This window comes from Caretta caretta, chromosome 8 (assembly GCF_965140235.1).
Source record: "Caretta caretta isolate rCarCar2 chromosome 8, rCarCar1.hap1, whole genome shotgun sequence".
Taxonomy (NCBI): Eukaryota; Metazoa; Chordata; order Testudines; family Cheloniidae; genus Caretta; species Caretta caretta.
The window spans coordinates 72,734,130-72,761,995 of record NC_134213.1 but is presented as its reverse complement, the minus strand read 5'-3'; the positions used below and the strand labels follow the sequence as shown (position 1 = coordinate 72,761,995).

General features: G+C 44.3%; 1 protein-coding gene across 8 annotated transcripts in view; it reads right to left on the bottom strand.

Moving 5' to 3' along the window:
• Positions 1–27,866, bottom strand: part of DPYD (dihydropyrimidine dehydrogenase) — a 656,679-nt gene that overhangs the window by 222,708 nt on the left and 406,105 nt on the right. For all 8 annotated transcript variants that reach the window (XM_075131606.1, XM_075131602.1, XM_048859648.2 and 5 more), the window contains one exon: positions 6,819–7,034. In XM_075131606.1, the coding sequence (XP_074987707.1) occupies positions 6,819–7,034 (216 nt within the window). The remainder of the gene's footprint in view (positions 1–6,818; positions 7,035–27,866) is intronic.

The window sequence follows — 27,866 nt, the reverse complement described above, 5'->3', positions numbered from 1 at the left end:
TCACTTCAGTGAAATACTAATGGTATGGAAAACAATATGTCACTGTAACACAATTTTACCACCTATAATTATAGAGGTAAATGGAGTACAAATGTACACACACTCAACTAGCTGAAGCATGAATCAGTGTGTTGTAATAACAGCATGCAGAAATGTAGTACTTTTGGGTCAAATTAATGCACAATATACAACATCCTTCATTTAGATATGGTTTGTGAAAATATAGTGTAGAATTTATTACTATGTATTGTACAGATATAAATTGAGGAGCAAATACTTTTTTGCAATATAATGTTTTAGTTGAAATTTAATTCACTTTTAATCATTAGTCTGTTTTTAAAACTGGCAATGCAACCTGCAGCATACAAATTAAAAAAATAGTGGAGGTTCAGAATGAAGTTAGTCTACACATTTATTTCTGCTGGTACCCCTCATAAAGGCAACTGCTTCTAGGTTATTGAAAGCAACAGCATCACAAATCAATGCATGTCACAACAGAGTAAAGACAGATGTCGCCGATTAATCAGAATTAAATTTTTACAAGTGAAGGAAGCATCTAAAAATCAAAGCAAACATTCTGCCATTCCACTTCTGTTTTTTTCTCTTGCTCCTTTAGTTATACAGTGAAGTGAGGAAACCACAACTGAATCCATAGTTTTAAAAGATTACAAATTTTGATACAAATTCTTCAATAGAATATATTAAAAATGAACTCTAACGTAGAAACAGCAGCAGATGTCTCAAATTTTCATTTTAAAAAAATTAATTAAAGAACAGTCTTGTATAAATTTTCTGACTATAGATTTTGAGTTAAGAGAAATTCCATTTCTATGTATGGTGCAATATCCAGATAGAAAAAACAAACAAATTCCAATATATCATTTTAAGAATTATCACCAGATGATACTCTTTTTAATTAAGCTAAGAGATTTCTCCCATTGCAGGTAGCTATCTGCTTTTCAGAAATGGTTCTGAAAGTAGTAATGATTGGTCTATGAATATAGGTAAACATATTTTAAATAGGTTTACTAGTAACTCAATTCTTTTTGTGGACTTTATTTTATCTTATCCTTCCCTCCACCTTTTTCCTTTAATTTCTTACCAACCAAATTTATACATAGTAACTTCGAAGCACAGAAGCTCTGAATAAGACAAAAATAGTATTTCAGCAATACCTCAGGGAAGGAAGGAAGTTGGGGGGAAAGAGAGGAGAATGACCGCCCTGCACTGAAAGCAGGGGGGCCGTTGTCCAGGCCCGCTGAGGAAGACAGTAGTGCTTTATGGGGGTGGGGGGAGAACAAAGTCAGAAACTGCGGCAAAGAGGTGGTGTTGGTCAGCTTTGAAGCACTGACTCACCCCCTTGGAACGTAAGGGTGGAAGGCTTTAAAGGTGCAAGCTTGGGCGTTGGCAACCCCTTTCTCCACGCAGCAGGCAAGGCAGCACCCACCCTCCCTCCTCTTGAGGTGTGATTATCTGGTGGGTATGAACCAGCAGTGCAAGTAGGCTGGAAACACACAGCAGCAGCCCGGCCAGAGGAGAGGGCTGGGGGTTCTGTTCCTTTCCCCGCTGGGAGGGGCAGCAGGGAAAGGAGCAGAATGCCAGCAGCTCCTCCGATGGCTGTACTCCCCCGCCCCCCCCGGCTCACCTCCCCCAGCCCTGTCTCCCCAGGTAACATGGGGGGGATGTGGAGAGGGGACTGAAAGAGCATGGGGGCCCCAGGCTGGGGGGGGCAGTGAGGAGTCACATGGAGGGTCACGTAGGGAGGTCATGTGCACCCCTTAGCTGGTGCATCCCCTTCTCCCCCCATACCGGTAAGACATGGGTTTTACTTGTACCACTGGTTTGAACCTGCTAGGGGCATTGTGCTAGACGCTCCTTTTTAGCGGGGCTGGGAAGGAATTTTTTCCCTCACCCCCATATTGGCTTCAGTGGTGTGGGGGTTTTTCACCTTCCCCACAGCAGGTGTTAGGGAACACCTATTATGGTGAGCACAAAAGGTGGTAGGCTATATGTCACAACTTATTTGGTGAATGTGGGGTGGATGTCCAGTGCAGATAAAAGACTTTAAAAGGAGATGCTGATTAAAGGAACGGAAATGGTGTGGGGTTTGGGGCTCCTATAGTTGAACTCCCCATTTCTTATAGCCCACCTTACCCCTCCTACGAGGGTGGGGGGTGGATGGTAAGGTCCCAGCAATGGATTTGCTGGAGGGACCTGAATGGAAAAAAGAGGGGGAGCCGGTGGAATCTCTCCACCCCAGGGTAATTACAAGATAAACAGGGTTTACCTGCACTGTACACTTTTATCTGCTGGGCAGTCCCAGACAGCTAATAATAAAGTTGCGGCCTGATTAAATCCATATCAAGTGTGTCCTGTCCTTCTTTCGGTATAGCTGGACAAGGAAGAGAGTGTGCTTAAAGGTGCATATTTGTTCTCTGCTGTTTTCCTTGCCCAGTGAGAATCTGCTTTAGAATTAGTGATCCCTGTTTCTTTAAAAGATCAGAGCTACTTGATATTAATTAGTACAGATATCCACAGATATACTGTACTTTGATTTTGTAAACTTAAAATCCACAAATTTTACATTTAGATACATATATTTATATATCACAATCCAATAATTTATAATTAACATCTGTTTTACACTGTAATAACACGTACCTTCTAAAATATTTACCATAGCATGTATTTAAGCACATAAATGTTCTGAGAGAATTTCAGATATGACTTACATTAGATCATCTGTATGGTACAATTATAATGCAGTACTGCAGAAGAAAACATCTAATGATACACATAGGGCTGAATCCTACACATCACAAACAGAAGGTCCTAGGCATAGTGGAACTACTGTGGCTCTGCTGCATGGGGGGTGAGTGTTTGGGGAGAGACCTAATGCTACACGACATGGAGTAGTGCTGCAGCTCTCTGTGGCACATGGGGTACTGTAGGGGAGAGGCAAGAGCAGTTCTGGGTTTGGAGGAACAGAAGCATCATCTGTGGCATCATGTCTGCAGATCTGCTGTCCAAAAATCCTTGGGTAAGAGGGGATACAGAAACCTAGGCTGGCTCCCACTGGTTGTAGGACTGGCTGCCCTGGTGTTCTCGAATGGAATTCTGGCCAAAAAAAAAAATTTACACCCATTCTTCTGGGCTGCCCAAGACTTGGACAGTCACATTTATTGGTGCGACCTGTTTGGAGTGTCTGTCTACACTGGCCTTCTGCACAAAGTCAAACCGAAAGGAAAAAAGAAGCAGCACCCCATGCTGGTGAGTTGATGTGCTGCTTGCAGAGAAAGTAAAGCTTAGGTAAATTGAGGCCCTTGCCTACTAAGTGCTTCAAGTCTTCATCTTGGCTCATGTCTTCTCCCTCCTTCTGGGGCGAAGGCTTCAGATGCAACTGTACTCTTTTTCCATCTCTGTCTCTGTCACCCTGTTCTTCTCTCTGACTGCATTCCATGACAGTTGTCAACTTGGGAAACTCTATGGTTGGGCTGTGTGATTTCTTTACATATTCTTCCCTAGCTATTGGTCAGGGAATCTGCCTCCCCTCACCCATTTTTACTAAATACCAAAAGACACAACTGTCCTTTCCAGGTGCTGGCACACAGGCTATATCTCTGATACAGGGGAAGTCACTGGCAGCCACATAATGCTGGAATTGCATTATATAGTCACTACTAAGAGGTACATAGATTTTGCAAGAGCGAACCATTTTTGCTGCCGCAGAACTCTCATAGCCCCAGAGGCTATTTTATGCTTGGCTCTTGAGAGTGTGTCCAAACAATTGAACACCCATGGCTAACTTGGGTCAGCTGACTCAGGCTCATGGGGCTCCGGCTGTGGGGCTGTAAAATTGCGGCGTAAATGTTTGTGCTCAAGCTGGAGCCCAAGCTGTGGGACTCTGCAAGACGGGAGGGTCCCAGAGCCTGGGCTCCAGCCCAAACCTGAATGTCTAAATGTGATGCCTTGCAGCCTGAGCCCCTCAAGCCTGAGTCAGTTGAGCAGGGCCATCGGTGACTACGCCACGGGTCTTTTATTCCAGAGTTGATTTACCTTTACTGTATATAAAAATAAATATTATAGGGTTGAGCCTGTATAGGGCAGGTGCAGAGCATTGTATGTAAATGCCAGGTAAAGCTGATTTTATTTGCTTTCTGAAGATAATGCTTAAGCCCATGTCTTCTTGGACATGCCAACACTCTGCCACCAGCCAACTCCCTATTACCCAGCATGTATAAGAGTAAGTAAATTGGCGCACAAAGCCAAGTCTGAGTCTTCCACTCCATGCAGAGGACTAACACACAGTTTTACTTGTGCCCATACATAACCTCCACTTACCCTTGTTCTACAGGCCAAGAGTTTCCAGCTCCCTTCTGAGTATTGCACAGGATTTATATCAGTGTAATCAGAAGCTAACTAAACAGATCAAATACAATTGTACATTATACTGACCTATATTATTCCAGACTAAATTGTGATTATTTGTTCCAGTGTTAGACTGAGAATCTCTGTGTAATACTCATTGTTGAAATAAGAACTGTTGCACCTCACTGAACTTGTCTTCCTATTTGAAATATTTTTAGTATTTTAATAGTATTAATATTTTGTTGTTTACATAAACAGAAACAATTGCATTTCTTTTTGCACCTAACATCTCTGTATCTCAAAGCACATCATATACATTAAGGCTCAACACCTCTGGGAGGCGTTGTCAAGAGTATAATGGTATAAAAATCACGTCAGTCAGCTCTTGGGTGGGTCATGACAGTTGTTCTATAGAACACAGCAATGCTACTCCAGAGTTTAGGGCCAGAAATGAATAACACTATATCCAACTAAGACTCCCAGGAAAATTTACCTAGGCAGACTGTAATAATCCAAGTTTGAATGAGTCAAGGGCACTTTGCCCAACCTCCTTTTCTCTTATATTAAAATAATACCATAAAATAATAATGACTACTTTCAGAACCTTGGTTTTACTGAACATCTGATCTGAAAGACATCAAGCAAAAGCCTCACCTCTGGTAGCGCACTGACTACTGGAGCCCATGATAAGTCACTGGTTCAGTACTGACTCTGACAAAAGTGCCACGTAGTGAAAGGCCAACAATACTTCCTGTAACGTATATTCCTCCAAAGAAGCCTACCCAAATACTAACCTAGCTCACACCTGCTTAACTTATGAGATCTGATATAGTCACAGTGCAAGGTAACATAGCTGTAGGCATATGTGATTAATAAACAATTCTCAGTTTTGGCTGGATCCTGCCATCAACTTAGACACTCAATTAACTGAAATTAACAGGGAGTTCTGTGCAAATACTGATGGCAGGGGATGCTTCAATTAAACCTCTTCCCTTAAAATGTTTCAATAAGAAAAATTTCTGCTTGTGTTGTACTCAATGGGACAGTTCTGGATTTCCATTACTTAGGTATAAATCCAGAGTAGCAATGACTTCTGTGGAGTTACCTCATCTTGGTTGTATGACTGAGATCAAATTTTGGCCACACATATTTTGTAAGGACACTCTTGCTACTCCCTTTCTCTTCTCACTTTACACTCTCTCTGGATGATCTCATTTACTCATATTACTTCAACTACCATCTCTACAGAGATGCCTCACAAATTTGCCTCTTTCCTCTTGATAAGTCCCCATCCATCCAATTCTGCATCTCAGCTGCCTCATTGACATCTTCTCACTGCCATAGGAAACTTAACATGGCCAAAGCTGAGCTCCTTATGTTTCCTCCAAGCTCTCTTCAAGTCCATCCTATTCTCTGTTGCTTTTCAACACCACAATCATGCTCCATATTACTCAGACCTGCAACTTGGGGTTCATCTTTGACTCCTCCCTCTTCGTTTCCCCACACAGTCAAGCCATGTACAAAACTTGTTGCCTCTTCCTCCAAAACATTTCTAAGATTTGTATTTTTCTTTCAGTGTTTACAGTTAAAATTCTTGCTCAGTCCCTCAGTTTCTCATTTTGATTGCTACAACCTCCTCCTTCTCTTAGCCTAACACCCATTGAACCCACTGCCAATATGTACAAAATACTGCCATTAAGATCATCTTCTTTGGCCATCACTCTGACCTCATCTTACACTAGCTTCTGCTCTCCTACTGCTTCATATTCAAGCTTCTTGTCCGTGCATTCCAGGCCTTCAGTAAAGCCTTGCTCTTCCCTATCTTTCTGTCCTGTCTTATATTGCTACCATTCCTAAACTCCCCTAGTGATTCCAACATCTACATAGATACCTAAATCCATTGCTCACACAGTAATTTCTTTGACTGCCTCCTGATAGCTCTTACATGTGGAAAGGTCTTTGTGAGCTGTTCATTTCAAATCCTGCCTGAAAACCTATTTCCATTATGATTCCTAAAAGGAACTACCTGACTAGTAATGGAAAGGCTGGGGGTTAAGTGGGGATAGTCTATATGTATTATCAGCAAAATGGAAACAAATTGTTATCAAACATTGTTTTATCAAAAGGAGGCCAACCTCCCCCTTGATTAAGCAATCAGAACCCTCTCCTGCTATACTTTGTCTATCTGTTCATTTTGTCTCTTTTAGACTGGGAATGCTTTGGAATGGAGGCTGTGCCTTGTTTGGAGTCTACAGCACGTAGCACTCGATGGGTACTGCCAGAAGCAAATAACTGAGTTAATAGTAGCCCTGGAAAAGTATGTAGAATATTAATAGACCCCTAAAAGCTTTTTAGCTGACTGGATCTAATACTTATTTATATTCTCAAAACTTTTAGATCATGACTAGAACATACCATGAAATTACATACGCCTTAAAATATTTCCTTACCTTATCGAGAGAGAATGTTTTGGTCAGAGCAAATCCCCATCCTGCTTCAAATGCTCTTCGAATCATTGGGGAACTAGTCGTTGGAGTTGCACTGGCAAGACCGAAGGGATTTGGAAACTTCAGTCTAGCCACTTCTACACTGATGTCTACCAAATCAACAGGAGTATAGAAGAGAGGTAATTCTGGAGTAGTAGAAACTGCAGCACCGTATAAAGACTGTAAAAACAAATATACAAATATTTTTGTCATCTGAATTTTATATGATTTCTTGTTAGCATGAGGGGAAAAAATCACTGATACACTTAAAATATTCTAATATTTATGCTTGCAGTGATGAAAACATTTAGCTGGCCATGGGCAAAAAGTCATACATCAAACAACTTCATTTTAAAAGGGAACATGGTGTTGATGCTGAAATAATATTTCAGTGTATTACTCTGAAATAAATAAATAAATAAATAAATAAAATATTATTTTAAAATAAAATAACTTTGTTAAAACAACAGGTACAATGAAACATGCATACGTACAGTTTATCAAAGACACTCTGAGTTAATGTTCCAAGGCCATGGTTAATTGAGCCTTGTGAAGTCTAGACATTATAGTATTGACTAAAGGAACACCAAAGATAAGCAATGGGACTGAGCAACTGAGTTTTCTACTATAGACCACAATGCTGCAAAGATTTATGCCCCTGTCATAAATATAAAGGGAAGGGTAAACCCCTTTGAAATCCCTCCTGGCCAGGGGAAAGCTCCTCTCACCTGTAAAGGGTTAAGAAGCTAAAGGTAACCTCGCTGGCACCTGACCAAAATGACCAATGAGGAGACAAGATACTTTCAAAAGCTGGGAGGAGGGAGACAAACAAAGGGTTTGTGTCTGTCTGTGTGCTGCTCTTTGCCAGGGACAGACCAGGAATGGAGTCTTAGAACTTTTAGTAAGTAATCTAGCTAGGTATGTGTTAGATTATGATTTCTTTAAATGGCTGAGAAAAGCATTGTGCTGAATAGAATAACTATTTCTGTCTGTGTATCTTTTTTGTAACTTAAGGTTTTGCCTAGAGGGGTTCTCTATGTTTTTGAATCTAATTACCCTGTAAGATATCTACCATCCTGATTTTACAGGGGGGATTTCTTTATTTCTATTTACTTCTATTTTTTATTAAAAGTCTTCTTGTAAAAACTGAATGCTTTTTCATAGTTCTCAGATCCAAGGGTTTGGGTCTGTGGTCACCTATGCAAATTGGTGAGGCTTTTTATCCAACATTTCCCAGGACAGGGGGGGTGCAAGTGTTGGGAGGATTGTTCATTGTTCTTAAGATCCAAGGGTCTGGGTCTGTAGTCACCTAGGCAAATTGGTGAGGCTTTTTACTAAACCTTGTCCAGGAAGTGGGGTGCAAGGTTTTGGGAAGTATTTTGGGGGGAAAGACGCGTCCAAACAGCTCTTCCCCAGTAACCAGTATTAGTTTGGTGGTGGTAGCGGCCATTCCAAGGATAACGGGTGTAATATTTTGTACCTTGGGGAAGTTTTGACCTAAGCTGGTAAAGATAAGCTTAGGAGGTTTTTCATGCAGGTCCCCACATCTGTACCCTAGAGTTCAGAGTGGGGGAGGAACCTTGACATGGTGGCACAGTGGTGGGATTAACCTGAAATCATTCTGAGATCCAGTTGAGATTTTTTGAACTAGAAATACAGATTTTAAAAAGGAAAATTTTTTTTTCTTTGGAAAGAAAGTCCAGAAAGCAGCTTTGAAACTGAAAGCAGCTTGGTTTCTCTCTGCTTTGTGGCCAAGCAGAGACAAAAGGGGATTATCTTGTGAATTGCAGGTTTTTTTTGCCCGGAGGCAGGGTACTTAACTCCTGCAGGGAAATCTTCCAATCCAGAGGGTTTTTTTTCTTTTCTTCCTAAAAGTAAATAGGGGGTGTGTGTTCTACCCATTTGCTTTTTCTTTGGGCTGGGTAAGCAGGTTTCCAAGCAGTTGGAGGTTTTTTGCTTTAATTTGGGCCCAGAGCAGAGACAAGGGAATTGTCTTTTTCTGTAGGCTGACAATCACTATCAGAGAATAGGTATTCTATTGCAGCACAGCAAAATTTTACAGCCAAGTTTTGTTTGTTTATTTCTAAACCTCAGGTGTAAAGTTAGTTAAAAACAGAGAGGTTAGAATGACCAAATCCTCAGCTCAACTACAGCTGGAATTAGCCAAATTTCAGGCTGAGGAAAGACAAAGGGAACATGAAAGACAGATAGAACTCATGCGGCTGGAGAAGGAGGTACAGGAGGCTGCCCACAAGAGGGAAATGGAGGCAAGGAAGCATGTGGAGGAGGAGAAGGAAAAAGAGAGGAAGCATGTGGAGGAGGAGAAGGAAAAAGAGAGGAAGCATGTGGAGGAGGAGAAGGAAAAAGAGAGGAAGCATGTGGAGGAGGTGGAGAGGATAAAGGCCCAGCAGAATATACCAACAAACCCTAGCAATCCTTCTCCAGGTACCACTTCCCATCCCAGAAAGTTCCCCACCTACAAGGCAGGTGATGATACTGAGGCCTTCTTAGAAAACTTTGAAAGGGCCTGCCTTGGGTACAACATCTCTACTGACCAATACATGGTAGAGCTGAGGCCGCAGCTCAGTGGACCCTTAGCTGAGGTGGCAGCTGAAATGCCTAAAGAACACATGAACAAGTATGAACTGTTTAAATCCAAGGCGAGAGTCAGAATGGGGATAACACCCGAGCAGTCTCGTCGGAGGTTCAGAGCCCTAAGGTGGAAACCAGACATGTCATTTACCCGACATGCCTACCACATTGTGAAACATTGGGATGCCTGGATATCAGGAGCAAGTGTTGAATCTCCAGTAAATTTGCCCTTCCTAATGCAAATGGAACAATTCTTAGAGGGTGTTCCTGAGGAAATAGAAAGATACATCCTAGATGGGAAACCCAAAACTGTAATTGAGGCAGGAGAGATTGGAGCCAGATGGGTGGAGGTGGCAGAGAAGAAGAAAACTGGTCGCAGTTGGAGTGGAGACCAGAAGGGACCACCCCAGACCACACCCTATTACCGGGGGCCGCCCAAAGCCCCACCTACCTCCCAAAGAACCCTCCAGACCCCTTATCGTCCCACCACCCCGTTCTCCAGCAACCCTCCTCGCCCCAGTGACCCGTCAGCTGGACGATGTTTTAAGTGTAACGAGCTGGGGCATGTAAAGGCCAACTGCCCCAAGAACCCCAACAGATTACAGTTCATTGCACCGGAATCACACCAGAGGTCCACAGGCCCAGATACCTCCCAGATACCCTTGGAGCGGAGGGAAACTGTGAGTGTGGGCGGGAAGAAGGTCACCGCGTGGAGGGACACCGGAGCACAAGTGTCAGCTATCCATGCTTCCTTAGTGGACCCCAATTTAATCAACCCAGAGATCCAAGTGACGATTCAACCCTTCAAGTCCAACTCTTTCAATTTGCCTACAGCCAAGTTGCCTGTCCAGTACAAGGGCTGGTCAGGAATGTGGACTTTGGCAGTCTATGATGATTATCCCATCCCCATGCTGTTGGGGGAAGACTTGGCCAATCATGTGAAGCAGGCCAAGAGGGTGGGAATGGTCACCCGCAGCCAGGCTAAACAAGCCGTGAGGCCTAGCTCTGTTCCAGAAACTTCTATCAGGACCCAGTCAGAGGTGATGGACCTGGACCCCAGGCCAATGTCTGCAACAGCAGTAGTGGATCCAGTCCCAGAGACCCAGACGGAACCAGTCCCAGAACCGGAACCAGCCGAACAACCAACACCAGACCCCGTGTCAGCACTGAATCCAGTACTTGCAACCTCAACAACAGAGGGCCCCACCGAACCTGAACTGGCAGCAGCCGATAACCCGACCCAAGAGGCTCAGCCGGAGCCTGAATCCCAACATAGTGCACCAGCGGAGAGCGGTTCACAGTCAACAGAAACAGCTCCATCCCCTACATCGCTTCCAGAGGGACCAAGCCTAAGTCCACAATCCCATGAGGAACTGATGTCTCCAGCATCAAGGGAACAGTTCCAGACCGAACAGGAAGCAGATGAAAGCCTCCAGAGAGCTTGGACGGCGGCATGGAGCAACCCACCGCCTCTCAGCTCTTCTAATCGATCCAGGTTTGTTATAGAAAGAGGACTTTTATACAAGGAAACTCTTTCTGGTGGACACCAGGAAGACTGGCATCCTCAGAGACCGTTGGTAGTTCCAACTAAATACCGGGCCAAGCTCTTGAGCTTAGCCCATGATCACCCTAGTGGCCATGCTGGGGTGAACAGGACCAAAGACCGTTTGGGGGGGTCATTCCACTGGGAGGGAATGGGCAAGGATGTTTCTACCTATGTCCAGTCTTGTGAGGTGTGCCAAAGAGTGGGAAAACCCCAAGACCAGGTCAAAGCCCCTCTACAACCCCTCCCCATCATTGAAGTTCCATTTCAGCGAGTAGCTGTGGATATTCTGGGTCCTTTTCTGAAAAAGACACCCAGAGGAAAGCAGTACATACTGACTTTCATGGATTTTGCCACCCGATGGCCAGAAGCAGTAGCTCTAAGCAACACCAGGGCTAAAAGTGTGTGCCAGGCACTAGCAGACATTTTTGCCAGGGTAGGTTGGCCCTCCGACATCCTCACCGATGCAGGGACTAATTTCCTGGCAGGAACTATGAAAAACCTTTGGGAAGCTCATGGGGTAAATCACTTGGTTGCCACTCCTTACCACCATCAAACAAATGGCATGGTGGAGAAGTTTAATGGAACTTTGGGGGCCATGATACGTAAATTTGTAAATGAGCACTCCAATGATTGGGACCTAGTGTTGCAGCAGTTGCTCTTTGCCTACAGAGCTGTACCACATCCCAGTTTAGGGTTTTCCCCATTTGAACTTGTATATGGCCGTGAGGTTAAGGGGCCATTGCAGTTGGTGAAGCAGCAATGGGAGGGATTTACACCGTCTCCAGGAACTAACATTCTGGACTTTGTAACCAACCTACAAAACACCCTCCGAACCTCTTTAGCCCTTGCTAGAGAAAACTTACAGGATGCTCAAAAAGAGCAAAAAGCCTGGTATGATAAACATGCCAGAGAGCGTTCCTTCAAAGTAGGAGACCAGGTCATGGTCTTAAAGGCACTCCAGGCCCATAAAATGGAAGCATCGTGGGAAGGGCCATTCATGGTCCAGGAGCGCCTGGGAGCTGTTAATTATCTCATAGCATTCCCCACCTCCAACCGAAAGCCTAAGGTGTACCATATTAATTCTCTAAAGCCCTTTTATTCCAGAGAATTAAAGGTTTGTCAGTTTACAGCCCAGGGAGGAGACGACGCTGAGTGGCCTGAAGGTGTGTACTACGAAGGGAAATGTGGTGGTGGTGTGGAAGAGGTGAACCTCTCCATGACCCTTGGGCGTATGCAGCGACAGCAGATCCAGGAGCTGTGCACTAGCTACGCGCCAACGTTCTCAGCCACCCCAGGATTTACTGAACGGGCATACCACTCCATTGACACAGGTAATGCTCACCCAATTAGGGTCCAACCTTACCGGGTGTCTCCTCAAGCTAAAACTGCTATAGAACGGGAGATCCAGGATATGTTACAGATGGGGGTAATCCGCCCCTCTGAAAGTGCATGGGCATCTCCAGTGGTTCTAGTTCCCAAACCAGATGGGGAAATACGTTTTTGCGTGGACTACCGTAAGCTAAATGCTGTAACTCGCCCAGACAACTATCCAATGCCACGCACAGATGAACTATTAGAGAAACTGGGACGGGCCCAGTTCATCTCTACCTTGGACTTAACCAAGGGGTACTGGCAGGTACCGCTAGATGAATCTGCCAAGGAAAGGTCAGCCTTCATCACACATCTCGGGCTGTATGAATTTAATGTACTCCCTTTCGGGCTGCGAAATGCACCCGCCACTTTCCAAAGACTTGTAGATGGTCTCCTAGCGGGATTAGGAGAATATGCAGTCGCCTACCTTGACGATGTGGCCATATTTTCGGATTCCTGGGCAGACCACCTGGAACATCTACAAAAAGTCCTTGAGCGCATAAGGGAGGCAGGACTAACTGTTAAGGCCAAGAAGTGTCAAATAGGCCTAAACAGAGTGACTTACCTTGGACACCAGGTGGGTCAAGGAACTATCAGCCCCCTACAGGCCAAAGTGGATGCTATCCAAAAGTGGCCTGTCCCAAAGTCAAAGAAACAGGTTCAATCCTTCTTAGGCTTGGCTGGTTATTACAGACGATTTGTACCGCACTACAGCCAAATCGCTGCCCCACTGACAGACCTAACCAAAAAGAAACAGCCAAATGCTGTTCAGTGGACCGGAAAGTGTCAGAAGGCCTTTAACAAGCTTAAAGCGACACTCATGTCTGACCCTGTACTAAGGGCCCCAGACTTTGACAAACCGTTCCTTGTAACCACAGATGCGTCCGAGCGTGGTGTGGGAGCAGTTTTAATGCAGAAAGGACCTGATCAAGAATTCCACCCTGTAGTGTTTCTCAGCAAAAAACTGTCTGAGAGGGAAAGCAACTGGTCAGTCACTGAAAAGGAATGTTACGCCATTGTCTACGCTCTGGAAAAGCTACGCCCATATGTTTGGGGACGGCGTTTCCACCTGCAAACCGACCATGCTGCACTGAAGTGGCTTCACACCGTCAAGGAAACTAACAAAAAACTTCTTCGGTGGAGTTTAGCTCTCCAAGATTTTGATTTCGACGTCCAACACATCTCAGGAGCTTCTAACAAAGTGGCTGATGCACTCTCCCGTGAAAGTTTCCCAGAATCAACTGGTTAAAATCGTCCTTGAGATGTGGAAAATATTGTTAGTCTTTATGTACTTGGTAGTATATTTAGAGATGCATGTGTCTTATTAACTCTGTTTTTCCTAGAGCTCCAGGAAGAAATCCCAGCCAGTGTTTCACCCTAGCTGAGATTTGGGGGGCGTGTCATAAATATAAAGGGAAGGGTAAACCCCTTTGAAATCCCTCCTGGCCAGGGGAAAGCTCCTCTCACCTGTAAAGGGTTAAGAAGCTAAAGGTAACCTCGCTGGCACCTGACCAAAATGACCAATGAGGAGACAAGATACTTTCAAAAGCTGGGAGGAGGGAGACAAACAAAGGGTTTGTGTCTGTCTGTGTGCTGCTCTTTGCCAGGGACAGACCAGGAATGGAGTCTTAGAACTTTTAGTAAGTAATCTAGCTAGGTATGTGTTAGATTATGATTTCTTTAAATGGCTGAGAAAAGCATTGTGCTGAATAGAATAACTATTTCTGTCTGTGTATCTTTTTTGTAACTTAAGGTTTTGCCTAGAGGGGTTCTCTATGTTTTTGAATCTAATTACCCTGTAAGATATCTACCATCCTGATTTTACAGGGGGGATTTCTTTATTTCTATTTACTTCTATTTTTTATTAAAAGTCTTCTTGTAAAAACTGAATGCTTTTTCATAGTTCTCAGATCCAAGGGTTTGGGTCTGTGGTCACCTATGCAAATTGGTGAGGCTTTTTATCCAACATTTCCCAGGACAGGGGGGGTGCAAGTGTTGGGAGGATTGTTCATTGTTCTTAAGATCCAAGGGTCTGGGTCTGTAGTCACCTAGGCAAATTGGTGAGGCTTTTTACTAAACCTTGTCCAGGAAGTGGGGTGCAAGGTTTTGGGAAGTATTTTGGGGGGAAAGACGCGTCCAAACAGCTCTTCCCCAGTAACCAGTATTAGTTTGGTGGTGGTAGCGGCCATTCCAAGGATAACGGGTGTAATATTTTGTACCTTGGGGAAGTTTTGACCTAAGCTGGTAAAGATAAGCTTAGGAGGTTTTTCATGCAGGTCCCCACATCTGTACCCTAGAGTTCAGAGTGGGGGAGGAACCTTGACATGGTGGCACAGTGGTGGGATTAACCTGAAATCATTCTGAGATCCAGTTGAGATTTTTTGAACTAGAAATACAGATTTTAAAAAGGAAAATTTTTTTTTCTTTGGAAAGAAAGTCCAGAAAGCAGCTTTGAAACTGAAAGCAGCTTGGTTTCTCTCTGCTTTGTGGCCAAGCAGAGACAAAAGGGGATTATCTTGTGAATTGCAGGTTTTTTTTGCCTGGAGGCAGGGTACTTAACTCCTGCAGGGAAATCTTCCAATCCAGAGGGTTTTTTTTCTTTTCTTCCTAAAAGTAAATAGGGGGTGTGTGTTCTACCCATTTGCTTTTTCTTTGGGCTGGGTAAGCAGGTTTCCAAGCAGTTGGAGGTTTTTTGCTTTAATTTGGGCCCAGAGCAGAGACAAGGGAATTGTCTTTTTCTGTAGGCTGACAATCACTATCAGAGAATAGGTATTCTATTGCAGCACAGCAAAATTTTACAGCCAAGTTTTGTTTGTTTATTTCTAAACCTCAGGTGTAAAGTTAGTTAAAAACAGAGAGGTTAGAATGACCAAATCCTCAGCTCAACTACAGCTGGAATTAGCCAAATTTCAGGCTGAGGAAAGACAAAGGGAACATGAAAGACAGATAGAACTCATGCGGCTGGAGAAGGAGGTACAGGAGGCTGCCCACAAGAGGGAAATGGAGGCAAGGAAGCATGTGGAGGAGGAGAAGGAAAAAGAGAGGAAGCATGTGGAGGAGGAGAAGGAAAAAGAGAGGAAGCATGTGGAGGAGGAGAAGGAAAAAGAGAGGAAGCATGTGGAGGAGGTGGAGAGGATAAAGGCCCAGCAGAATATACCAACAAACCCTAGCAATCCTTCTCCAGGTACCACTTCCCATCCCAGAAAGTTCCCCACCTACAAGGCAGGTGATGATACTGAGGCCTTCTTAGAAAACTTTGAAAGGGCCTGCCTTGGGTACAACATCTCTACTGACCAATACATGGTAGAGCTGAGGCCGCAGCTCAGTGGACCCTTAGCTGAGGTGGCAGCTGAAATGCCTAAAGAACACATGAACAAGTATGAACTGTTTAAATCCAAGGCGAGAGTCAGAATGGGGATAACACCCGAGCAGTCTCGTCGGAGGTTCAGAGCCCTAAGGTGGAAACCAGACATGTCATTTACCCGACATGCCTACCACATTGTGAAACATTGGGATGCCTGGATATCAGGAGCAAGTGTTGAATCTCCAGTAAATTTGCCCTTCCTAATGCAAATGGAACAATTCTTAGAGGGTGTTCCTGAGGAAATAGAAAGATACATCCTAGATGGGAAACCCAAAACTGTAATTGAGGCAGGAGAGATTGGAGCCAGATGGGTGGAGGTGGCAGAGAAGAAGAAAACTGGTCGCAGTTGGAGTGGAGACCAGAAGGGACCACCCCAGACCACACCCTATTACCGGGGGCCGCCCAAAGCCCCACCTACCTCCCAAAGAACCCTCCAGACCCCTTATCGTCCCACCACCCCGTTCTCCAGCAACCCTCCTCGCCCCAGTGACCCGTCAGCTGGACGATGTTTTAAGTGTAACGAGCTGGGGCATGTAAAGGCCAACTGCCCCAAGAACCCCAACAGATTACAGTTCATTGCACCGGAATCACACCAGAGGTCCACAGGCCCAGATACCTCCCAGATACCCTTGGAGCGGAGGGAAACTGTGAGTGTGGGCGGGAAGAAGGTCACCGCGTGGAGGGACACCGGAGCACAAGTGTCAGCTATCCATGCTTCCTTAGTGGACCCCAATTTAATCAACCCAGAGATCCAAGTGACGATTCAACCCTTCAAGTCCAACTCTTTCAATTTGCCTACAGCCAAGTTGCCTGTCCAGTACAAGGGCTGGTCAGGAATGTGGACTTTGGCAGTCTATGATGATTATCCCATCCCCATGCTGTTGGGGGAAGACTTGGCCAATCATGTGAAGCAGGCCAAGAGGGTGGGAATGGTCACCCGCAGCCAGGCTAAACAAGCCGTGAGGCCTAGCTCTGTTCCAGAAACTTCTATCAGGACCCAGTCAGAGGTGATGGACCTGGACCCCAGGCCAATGTCTGCAACAGCAGTAGTGGATCCAGTCCCAGAGACCCAGACGGAACCAGTCCCAGAACCGGAACCAGCCGAACAACCAACACCAGACCCCGTGTCAGCACTGAATCCAGTACTTGCAACCTCAACAACAGAGGGCCCCACCGAACCTGAACTGGCAGCAGCCGATAACCCGACCCAAGAGGCTCAGCCGGAGCCTGAATCCCAACATAGTGCACCAGCGGAGAGCGGTTCACAGTCAACAGAAACAGCTCCATCCCCTACATCGCTTCCAGAGGGACCAAGCCTAAGTCCACAATCCCATGAGGAACTGATGTCTCCAGCATCAAGGGAACAGTTCCAGACCGAACAGGAAGCAGATGAAAGCCTCCAGAGAGCTTGGACGGCGGCATGGAGCAACCCACCGCCTCTCAGCTCTTCTAATCGATCCAGGTTTGTTATAGAAAGAGGACTTTTATACAAGGAAACTCTTTCTGGTGGACACCAGGAAGACTGGCATCCTCAGAGACCGTTGGTAGTTCCAACTAAATACCGGGCCAAGCTCTTGAGCTTAGCCCATGATCACCCTAGTGGCCATGCTGGGGTGAACAGGACCAAAGACCGTTTGGGGGGGTCATTCCACTGGGAGGGAATGGGCAAGGATGTTTCTACCTATGTCCAGTCTTGTGAGGTGTGCCAAAGAGTGGGAAAACCCCAAGACCAGGTCAAAGCCCCTCTACAACCCCTCCCCATCATTGAAGTTCCATTTCAGCGAGTAGCTGTGGATATTCTGGGTCCTTTTCTGAAAAAGACACCCAGAGGAAAGCAGTACATACTGACTTTCATGGATTTTGCCACCCGATGGCCAGAAGCAGTAGCTCTAAGCAACACCAGGGCTAAAAGTGTGTGCCAGGCACTAGCAGACATTTTTGCCAGGGTAGGTTGGCCCTCCGACATCCTCACCGATGCAGGGACTAATTTCCTGGCAGGAACTATGAAAAACCTTTGGGAAGCTCATGGGGTAAATCACTTGGTTGCCACTCCTTACCACCATCAAACAAATGGCATGGTGGAGAAGTTTAATGGAACTTTGGGGGCCATGATACGTAAATTTGTAAATGAGCACTCCAATGATTGGGACCTAGTGTTGCAGCAGTTGCTCTTTGCCTACAGAGCTGTACCACATCCCAGTTTAGGGTTTTCCCCATTTGAACTTGTATATGGCCGTGAGGTTAAGGGGCCATTGCAGTTGGTGAAGCAGCAATGGGAGGGATTTACACCGTCTCCAGGAACTAACATTCTGGACTTTGTAACCAACCTACAAAACACCCTCCGAACCTCTTTAGCCCTTGCTAGAGAAAACTTACAGGATGCTCAAAAAGAGCAAAAAGCCTGGTATGATAAACATGCCAGAGAGCGTTCCTTCAAAGTAGGAGACCAGGTCATGGTCTTAAAGGCACTCCAGGCCCATAAAATGGAAGCATCGTGGGAAGGGCCATTCATGGTCCAGGAGCGCCTGGGAGCTGTTAATTATCTCATAGCATTCCCCACCTCCAACCGAAAGCCTAAGGTGTACCATATTAATTCTCTAAAGCCCTTTTATTCCAGAGAATTAAAGGTTTGTCAGTTTACAGCCCAGGGAGGAGACGACGCTGAGTGGCCTGAAGGTGTGTACTACGAAGGGAAATGTGGTGGTGGTGTGGAAGAGGTGAACCTCTCCATGACCCTTGGGCGTATGCAGCGACAGCAGATCCAGGAGCTGTGCACTAGCTACGCGCCAACGTTCTCAGCCACCCCAGGATTTACTGAACGGGCATACCACTCCATTGACACAGGTAATGCTCACCCAATTAGGGTCCAACCTTACCGGGTGTCTCCTCAAGCTAAAACTGCTATAGAACGGGAGATCCAGGATATGTTACAGATGGGGGTAATCCGCCCCTCTGAAAGTGCATGGGCATCTCCAGTGGTTCTAGTTCCCAAACCAGATGGGGAAATACGTTTTTGCGTGGACTACCGTAAGCTAAATGCTGTAACTCGCCCAGACAACTATCCAATGCCACGCACAGATGAACTATTAGAGAAACTGGGACGGGCCCAGTTCATCTCTACCTTGGACTTAACCAAGGGGTACTGGCAGGTACCGCTAGATGAATCTGCCAAGGAAAGGTCAGCCTTCATCACACATCTCGGGCTGTATGAATTTAATGTACTCCCTTTCGGGCTGCGAAATGCACCCGCCACTTTCCAAAGACTTGTAGATGGTCTCCTAGCGGGATTAGGAGAATATGCAGTCGCCTACCTTGACGATGTGGCCATATTTTCGGATTCCTGGGCAGACCACCTGGAACATCTACAAAAAGTCCTTGAGCGCATAAGGGAGGCAGGACTAACTGTTAAGGCCAAGAAGTGTCAAATAGGCCTAAACAGAGTGACTTACCTTGGACACCAGGTGGGTCAAGGAACTATCAGCCCCCTACAGGCCAAAGTGGATGCTATCCAAAAGTGGCCTGTCCCAAAGTCAAAGAAACAGGTTCAATCCTTCTTAGGCTTGGCTGGTTATTACAGACGATTTGTACCGCACTACAGCCAAATCGCTGCCCCACTGACAGACCTAACCAAAAAGAAACAGCCAAATGCTGTTCAGTGGACCGGAAAGTGTCAGAAGGCCTTTAACAAGCTTAAAGCGACACTCATGTCTGACCCTGTACTAAGGGCCCCAGACTTTGACAAACCGTTCCTTGTAACCACAGATGCGTCCGAGCGTGGTGTGGGAGCAGTTTTAATGCAGAAAGGACCTGATCAAGAATTCCACCCTGTAGTGTTTCTCAGCAAAAAACTGTCTGAGAGGGAAAGCAACTGGTCAGTCACTGAAAAGGAATGTTACGCCATTGTCTACGCTCTGGAAAAGCTACGCCCATATGTTTGGGGACGGCGTTTCCACCTGCAAACCGACCATGCTGCACTGAAGTGGCTTCACACCGTCAAGGAAACTAACAAAAAACTTCTTCGGTGGAGTTTAGCTCTCCAAGATTTTGATTTCGACGTCCAACACATCTCAGGAGCTTCTAACAAAGTGGCTGATGCACTCTCCCGTGAAAGTTTCCCAGAATCAACTGGTTAAAATCGTCCTTGAGATGTGGAAAATATTGTTAGTCTTTATGTACTTGGTAGTATATTTAGAGATGCATGTGTCTTATTAACTCTGTTTTTCCTAGAGCTCCAGGAAGAAATCCCAGCCAGTGTTTCACCCTAGCTGAGATTTGGGGGGCGTGTCATAAATATAAAGGGAAGGGTAAACCCCTTTGAAATCCCTCCTGGCCAGGGGAAAGCTCCTCTCACCTGTAAAGGGTTAAGAAGCTAAAGGTAACCTCGCTGGCACCTGACCAAAATGACCAATGAGGAGACAAGATACTTTCAAAAGCTGGGAGGAGGGAGACAAACAAAGGGTTTGTGTCTGTCTGTGTGCTGCTCTTTGCCAGGGACAGACCAGGAATGGAGTCTTAGAACTTTTAGTAAGTAATCTAGCTAGGTATGTGTTAGATTATGATTTCTTTAAATGGCTGAGAAAAGCATTGTGCTGAATAGAATAACTATTTCTGTCTGTGTATCTTTTTTGTAACTTAAGGTTTTGCCTAGAGGGGTTCTCTATGTTTTTGAATCTAATTACCCTGTAAGATATCTACCATCCTGATTTTACAGGGGGGATTTCTTTATTTCTATTTACTTCTATTTTTTATTAAAAGTCTTCTTGTAAAAACTGAATGCTTTTTCATAGTTCTCAGATCCAAGGGTTTGGGTCTGTGGTCACCTATGCAAATTGGTGAGGCTTTTTATCCAACATTTCCCAGGACAGGGGGGGTGCAAGTGTTGGGAGGATTGTTCATTGTTCTTAAGATCCAAGGGTCTGGGTCTGTAGTCACCTAGGCAAATTGGTGAGGCTTTTTACTAAACCTTGTCCAGGAAGTGGGGTGCAAGGTTTTGGGAAGTATTTTGGGGGGAAAGACGCGTCCAAACAGCTCTTCCCCAGTAACCAGTATTAGTTTGGTGGTGGTAGCGGCCATTCCAAGGATAACGGGTGTAATATTTTGTACCTTGGGGAAGTTTTGACCTAAGCTGGTAAAGATAAGCTTAGGAGGTTTTTCATGCAGGTCCCCACATCTGTACCCTAGAGTTCAGAGTGGGGGAGGAACCTTGACAGCCCCTTGAAGTTTAATTGAAGTCAGTGTAACAATTCACAGCCTGTGAATTAAATGTGAGCAAGTCTTTGCAGAATTGAGGCCTCAGTCTTACACCTACATTTATTTTCTTTCACAAGTAAAATCTTTGCTTCCCATCAATTTTAAAATAGATCTCTATTTTTTAAAAAAAAACTGGTGCAAGTCTCGTTTCTAGCAGCAACACATTATTTGCATTTTAATTATTAATGTTCTCATATTTTTAAACACTGCGGGAGAGAAGAGTTAATATACCATTTCCAAAACGACAACAAACATCAGTTAACAGCCGATCAACCTCTGGGGCGGTTAGGGTACCTGGCATTCAATGCTGCAATCTATACTCATTGAAAGAGGTCCTCTTTAGAACCACTAGGACTATTCACATGAATAAGTGCTTCAATATTGGGATTAACTGTATCATACGACACAACTGTTGCTTATATACACTAAAGAGGGAAGACTCCAGTAATCATAAAGAGTGAAAGTGTTCCACATCACATCGCAGTATCAATAAGCAACCTGCCATCACTGGCAGCAATATTCATCCAGGCGCCTACACACCATAAAAAAACAATGTGAATCATCCATAACTGACAGTAGCACTGTAGTAAAGTACTACTCGATGTGAGTATTGTAAGGATGTCAGAATCAGGCCCTAATTCTGGATTGGTAGCTAGAAACTGGACCAAAGAAGAGCAAACAATATAAATGTTGTAGTTATGTTTTCTAACAGTTTTAAAAATATCTCAGCCGGTTGATTTTTTTAAAAGAGAAAATATACATATGAATGCATGCGTCAATAAAAAATTATAAGGCATTTTTGCACACGGACTCATTGCACATTTTATTCCCCAGAACTGACTCAATCAACCCTAACATAGCTGGCTTTTGACTATCAAGCAAATAATTTCCATTTACAAACGATAGAAATATTTGATTAGCCATAATCACTTTGAAGGTGTTGTTACAGTACAGCAATCCTTAAGAACTGACCAGATCAGTGGCTTTGCTTCACAATGCCTGGATCATTACAGGTGAGTTCTCTTGCTCTTAAGCATGGCAAACATAATGAGCAGGCAGCGGGCTCAGCCTTTGGAGAAGAAACACCCTAACGAGCTGGCAAATATAGGAGTTGCATGGATGGACACTGAGCAGAATCCTATCTAGTTCATGATGGATGGAATTACGGTCTGTGCCACAAACGGTATATCTACACTGCAATTAAAAACCCATGACTGGCTTATGCCAGTTAACTTGGGCTCATGATGCTGAGGCTAAGGGGTTATTTAATTGTCGTGTAGATGTTTGGGCTCAGGCTGTAGCCCAGGCTCTAGGACCCTGTGAGGTGGGAGGGTCCCAGAGCTCAGGCTGCAGCCTGAGACTGAATGTCTACCCTGCAATTAAACAGCCCTTTATCCTGAGTCCTGAAAGCCTGAATCAGCTGGCACGGGGCAGCTGCAGGCATCTAATTGCAGTGCAGACATAACCTAAGAACCTTGAACTTGAGTCAGTAAAGCCAAAGGGGAAAAAAAAGTGGAGGGGTTCTCAACTCCTTGAGTAGCACAAACACACAAAGAAATCTCTTATGTAAGGACAGAGCTGATACTCCAAGAACTCTGTAAAATCTTCCAACCCTTGAGTTGCTGCCCTTTGTTTTGTTTTTAAAGAGCTTATTTACTCCATTTTTCACTTATGCATGTTACTACAGGGCTGCGGCGGGGATGAGAACTACTATAGATTTTTCATGGGTTTTAATTAAATAAAGTCTTGATGCAGAACCTCAAAATCTACTCGTGTCCTCCGAAATTTAAAGAGCTACATTCAAATCACCTGACCCTTTGTATTTTCCTCCCAGGTAGGGTCCAAATCCAGAAGTGGCATGACTCCTGGGGCAGACTCCTGGCTGGTGTAACACAACTGAAGTTAATGGAACTATGCCAACAGAAAATTTGGAGCTGTGAATGTTCTCTAAAATGGAAGAAATCACCTGAGAAAAGCTGATTTCGTTAGATTCCAGCCATTTGGGACCAAATTTCCCTGATGTAATGACCTTTTTCTGGGTAATGCCCTTTACATTGCTAGCCATAACAAAGACAGCAAGAGTATGGGGGAAAATGAATTACTGAACTATTTCCTTCCATACAGGCCACTCAGTGCACTCAAGAGATTATACTCCCCAGAGCTCTGGGGTATGTCCACACTGCAATAAGAAGCCTGTGGCTGGCCTGTGCCAGCTGACTTGGTCTTGCAGGGCTCAGGCTAAGGGGCTGTTTAATTGCAGTGAAGGCTTTCGGGCGCGGGATGCAGCTCAAGCTCTGCCTGTGGACTGCTCAAGAACTGCTCAGTCCTGGTATGCCTCAAAACAGTCGTTATTCAAAATTCAGTATTTGATTAGTTGCTTAAGCCATGTCGTCCTGTTTCTGTTTCCTGGCCGCATGACTTAATCTTCAAAAGCTACTTCCACTGCCACATGAAATGAATTTGGTTTCAAATGAATCTTAGCTAAAGGCGACAAAGGTGCTTTCTGTATAAATAAAACGTGGCTTGTGCAAGACAAAAAACCCTCCTCTAATGAAAGGAATTTGGGACACGCAGATTGAATGTGCCCATGTAAGAACAGGAAAGCTTTGGGGCATGCTGGCCTGCAAACTAGTTGATCACCAGGGTTTCCAGCCATCCACTGAAACACCTCCAACCATAGACCTTTTCCCCTGACATTAGAATTCTGCACTCTCTCTACACCCTTGGTAAACTGCCTGGAGAGAGAAAAAAGATGAGACTCCACCTAGATGCAAAAATGCATTGACTCCACCAGAAGCTGCCTACTCCTGGTGCTCTACTCCCTGTTAACGAGGGTCACTGCTGTCTGTTTTGTCATAGTGGTTTAGAAACCACTTTTACAGCCTGAATACCTCCAACAGCCTGATACTACATTTCCACACTTCTGATGATCGCTGGCTCGACAAGGTGGTGTCTAAGATGCGTCTTTCATCCCAAAAGACTGGCATAGGTGGTGACAAGAATTAGGGAATCCAGGGGAGTAAATCAAAAGGACAAAATATGCACTGCTGTAAGATGAGGCCGAGGGTTCAACAGTCAGTAGCAATGCTTCCTGCAGATTTATCTTCCCCTCCTCTTGTCACGCTTCCTTTTGCTCTTTTTTTATGTTTGTTTTGCTTCTCATAACCTCTCTGTTCAGCACAATGCTCATAAAGGAATTAAATTTACTACTTCATGATGTGTTATTTTCTCACAAAGCAAACCTTTCAAAAAATTAAAATGCTATATAGGTTCCTAATAGGAAAAAATAAGCTTTATAATGAAGATTGACCTGACACTGCACACACAGTAAAAGAAAACCTGTAGGCAAACCTTTAGAAAAAGAAGATTAAAAATGCTTGCCAATTCTTCTCTAATTTGCTGTCAACCAGTTGAGTCTACAATCGTGGGAATTCAGATACCTGGTTACCGTGTCTCCAGGATTCTTTGAAAAGCATGCCAAAATCCACAAACATTTTGCATGCATTGGTCTTCTTTCTTCTGATCTGGATACTCCTGCAGACAAGACAGTGTGCTCTGTAGTGAAGAGTACAGGACCAGGAGACAGGAAGATCCTGCGTATTAAAACTTTCACACTGATTCGCTGTGTGGCCTTGAGCAAGTAATTTCACCTGTCTCTGTCTGTTTCCCTACCTGTGGATAACTATTTGACCACCTACTTCATGGCATTAGTATATATAGTCAATGTCTACATGGTGCCTTCAACACACAGAGCACTAAAAAAAATGCTAAGTTTCATCAACACAACTGGTTTACTGAGAGCCTTCTCCTCTGCAGCCTGGAACAATTTTCCTGCATCTTTACACTTCATTGATTCTCTCATTTAAAATCTCATCCAAAAACACATCTATTCTTCCTTGCCCATACTCACTCTCTTTTCTATTATTTAGCTGTGTAATTCTATTATTTACAATCAGTCACCAAAGCATTTTGTATGAAAGACACTATTCAAATTAAACAATTATATTGAATTGCAGTGTATTATCGCCTGTGTATCCTTTAAGAACTTGAATAGGCTTTGTAAATATGCACTTATTCATTCTAAAATTACATATTTGTTGAAGCACAATAGGAGAAGTCCTATATCTCAGAGATATGAATTAACACCATACTGATACCCCTTTTGACTCAACCTGTTACCCAATATTTGAGGACTTGGGGGTTGTTTCCTTTAGAACAGTGGTTCTAAAACTTTTGTACTGCTGACTCCTTTCACATAGGAAGCCTCTGAGTGCCACCCCCCCCTTATAAATTAAAAACACATTTTTATATATTTAACATATTATAAATGCTGGAGGAAAAGTGTGGTTTGAGGGTGGAGGCTGACACCTTGCAACCCGCCCATGTAATAACCTTGCGACCCTCTGATGGATCCCGACCCCCAGTTTGAGAACCCCTGGTTTAAAAGAAGAAATTGATGATGGAGTCAGGTATTTCTTCAGTGCAATCTTATTTATTTACAAAGTATGTACAAAGTCTTATTTTCCTAAACACTGCAGGAATTAACAACAGGAGGTTTTTTTGCTCACAGTCCAAGCCTCTTTCGAGCCAGCACCACAGAAAATGCTCTCTCTCAGGGCCACACTCCCAGTGCTTTTCTAGCTGTCTCCTTGCCTTTCTGTTTCTTTCTACCTGCTTCCTGGTTGTTTCTGACTCACATATACATGCAGCTGAAATCAAATAACTCACCAGCTACCTTCTGTTTGCATACAATTTAGTCCCTAGGGCAGCATTTTCCAATGTTTCGGCTAACACAAGGGGGACATTTAATTGTTCCCTCATTTAGCCTGAATAGAAGGCAGCCAACATGGCCAACAGCTTCAAAGATAAGCCTGAGGAAATAGCCAGTCTTCATAAAAGAAATACGGTCCAGGCTCACTAGATATAAAATTCACATTATTTATTTATTGCATGGGAAAGTTGGGGGGAGATCTGCTTTAAGTAGAACAATACCAGTGCCCTTAAAATGGGGGATGTACTGGCCGCCACTTCCAGCAGCTCCCATTGGCCTGGAGCAGCGAACTGCGGCCACTGAGAGCTGCGATCGGCCGAACCTGCAGACGCATCAGGTAAACAAACTGGCCCGCCCCGCCAGGGGCTTTCCCTGCACAAGTGGTGGAACAAGTTTGGGAACAACTGGTATAACTACATCACTCAGGAGTATGGAAAATCCACCCCCCTCAACAACGCAGTCAGACCAACCTAGTTCCTAGCCAGCGCTATGTTGACGTGAGGGCTTCTTCCACTGACAGAGCTACTGCCTCTTGGGAGGTGGAGTACCTATGCTGACAGGAGCAGCTCTCCTGTCTGTGTTGGTTGCATCTTTACTAACCCCCTGCAGCACTGTAAGCTTAGATAAGCCCTAAATAAATTAAGCACGGAAACCATTACATGTTCATGGCATAACAAACAAAATCTAGACCTCAGGAAATAGTCTGAGTGGTGGGCAGCCTGGTAAATGGGGTTACTTCTACATGGATCTTTATCTTCCTCTAACTTTGAATTACATTGATTCTATTTAGAATGTAGAGGAAAGTTCTAATGGAACAGTCAGACCAGGAAGGGACAAAAGTACTTCCCATCCTCAGTTGGTTTTGTCTGGTCTTGTTTACAGAGACCATAAAGATACAGAGTTCAGCCAAGCCTGTGCTTTTCAAGCTGGTGGAAGAATGCTGAGAAGCAAGGAATGTTTGGTTTGTTACTGATGGAGAACGTCAAGTGTGAGATCAGCCAAGATGCTTCTGTAAATAATTCCTAGTTTTGAACATAAGGCATTCCCTTTGGAGAGCCCTTGACTCTGGAACTCACACTTCTCTTGAATGCATGCCAGAGTTTGAATGATTTGAGCTTCAGGGCACATGTAAAGCCCATCTGTTTGCTCAGCCTTTTGCCTGAACTAGGCTGAGATGTGAGGAGTGTGCTGTTTAAAGGAAACGACAAGCAATTAACTGGGATGCTGTTTTTTTTAATTTCACATTTTATTGTGGTCTAGAATTGTTTGGATTGGTCTTTTGATGCTGCCAAGCGCGGACTGCATGCTAGTTATATTTTTAGTGGTACTAGTACAGTCAGTGGCTTGGGAAACGGGCAATTATTTTTTATAAATACAAATAGATACATTGTACATGGAACAGCTGAAACCTAAAATGAGCCTTTTTACTAAATCAAACACTAAGAGTGTGAAGAAATTGTCAGCTTTACAATCCTGTAGATGAGAGAAAGTCAATCTATTTCATGAGGGTATTTTTATCTAAAGCAGGGGAGGATTCAACAGTTAGTTCAAAATTGAGGAACAATTTACATATATATGTATGTGTACCCACACACAGAGCAATGTGTTAGGCATATAAATGCTCGAACATTGTGATCTGGCTCTAAATCACAACTCCCCTAAAAATGAAGTCCCTGATCCTGTTACTAAGATTGCAACTGATGCAAATATTGGTAAAGTAACTGCCAAATTATAGTCTTCCCCACCACAGCAGCCAGATTTTACAGGGACCATACATCCAAATAAATGCCTCTTGGCTACCCATTCATCTAGCAGCTGGAAAGATGACACTTGACATTTGGAAACTTTCCTGTGAAGATTGCTGCAAGGCTTTCCCATTAGCTTCCTGGTGAGACTGTAAGGTCGAATAAGCTGCCTCAAACCTGCAAAGGGTAACCGAAGCACTCTAACATCAAGTCTGTTTGATTTAAAATTCTAAATTCTCAGGCCACAACTTTTCAAACTCCCTTTAAAATGCTCAGTATATTCCACTATACTGAATGTTTCAGAGGAATAAAAAAAAATGTCCTTCGACGGCAATACAGTTATAAGAGATGCTTTGAGTGATGCATGTTTTCA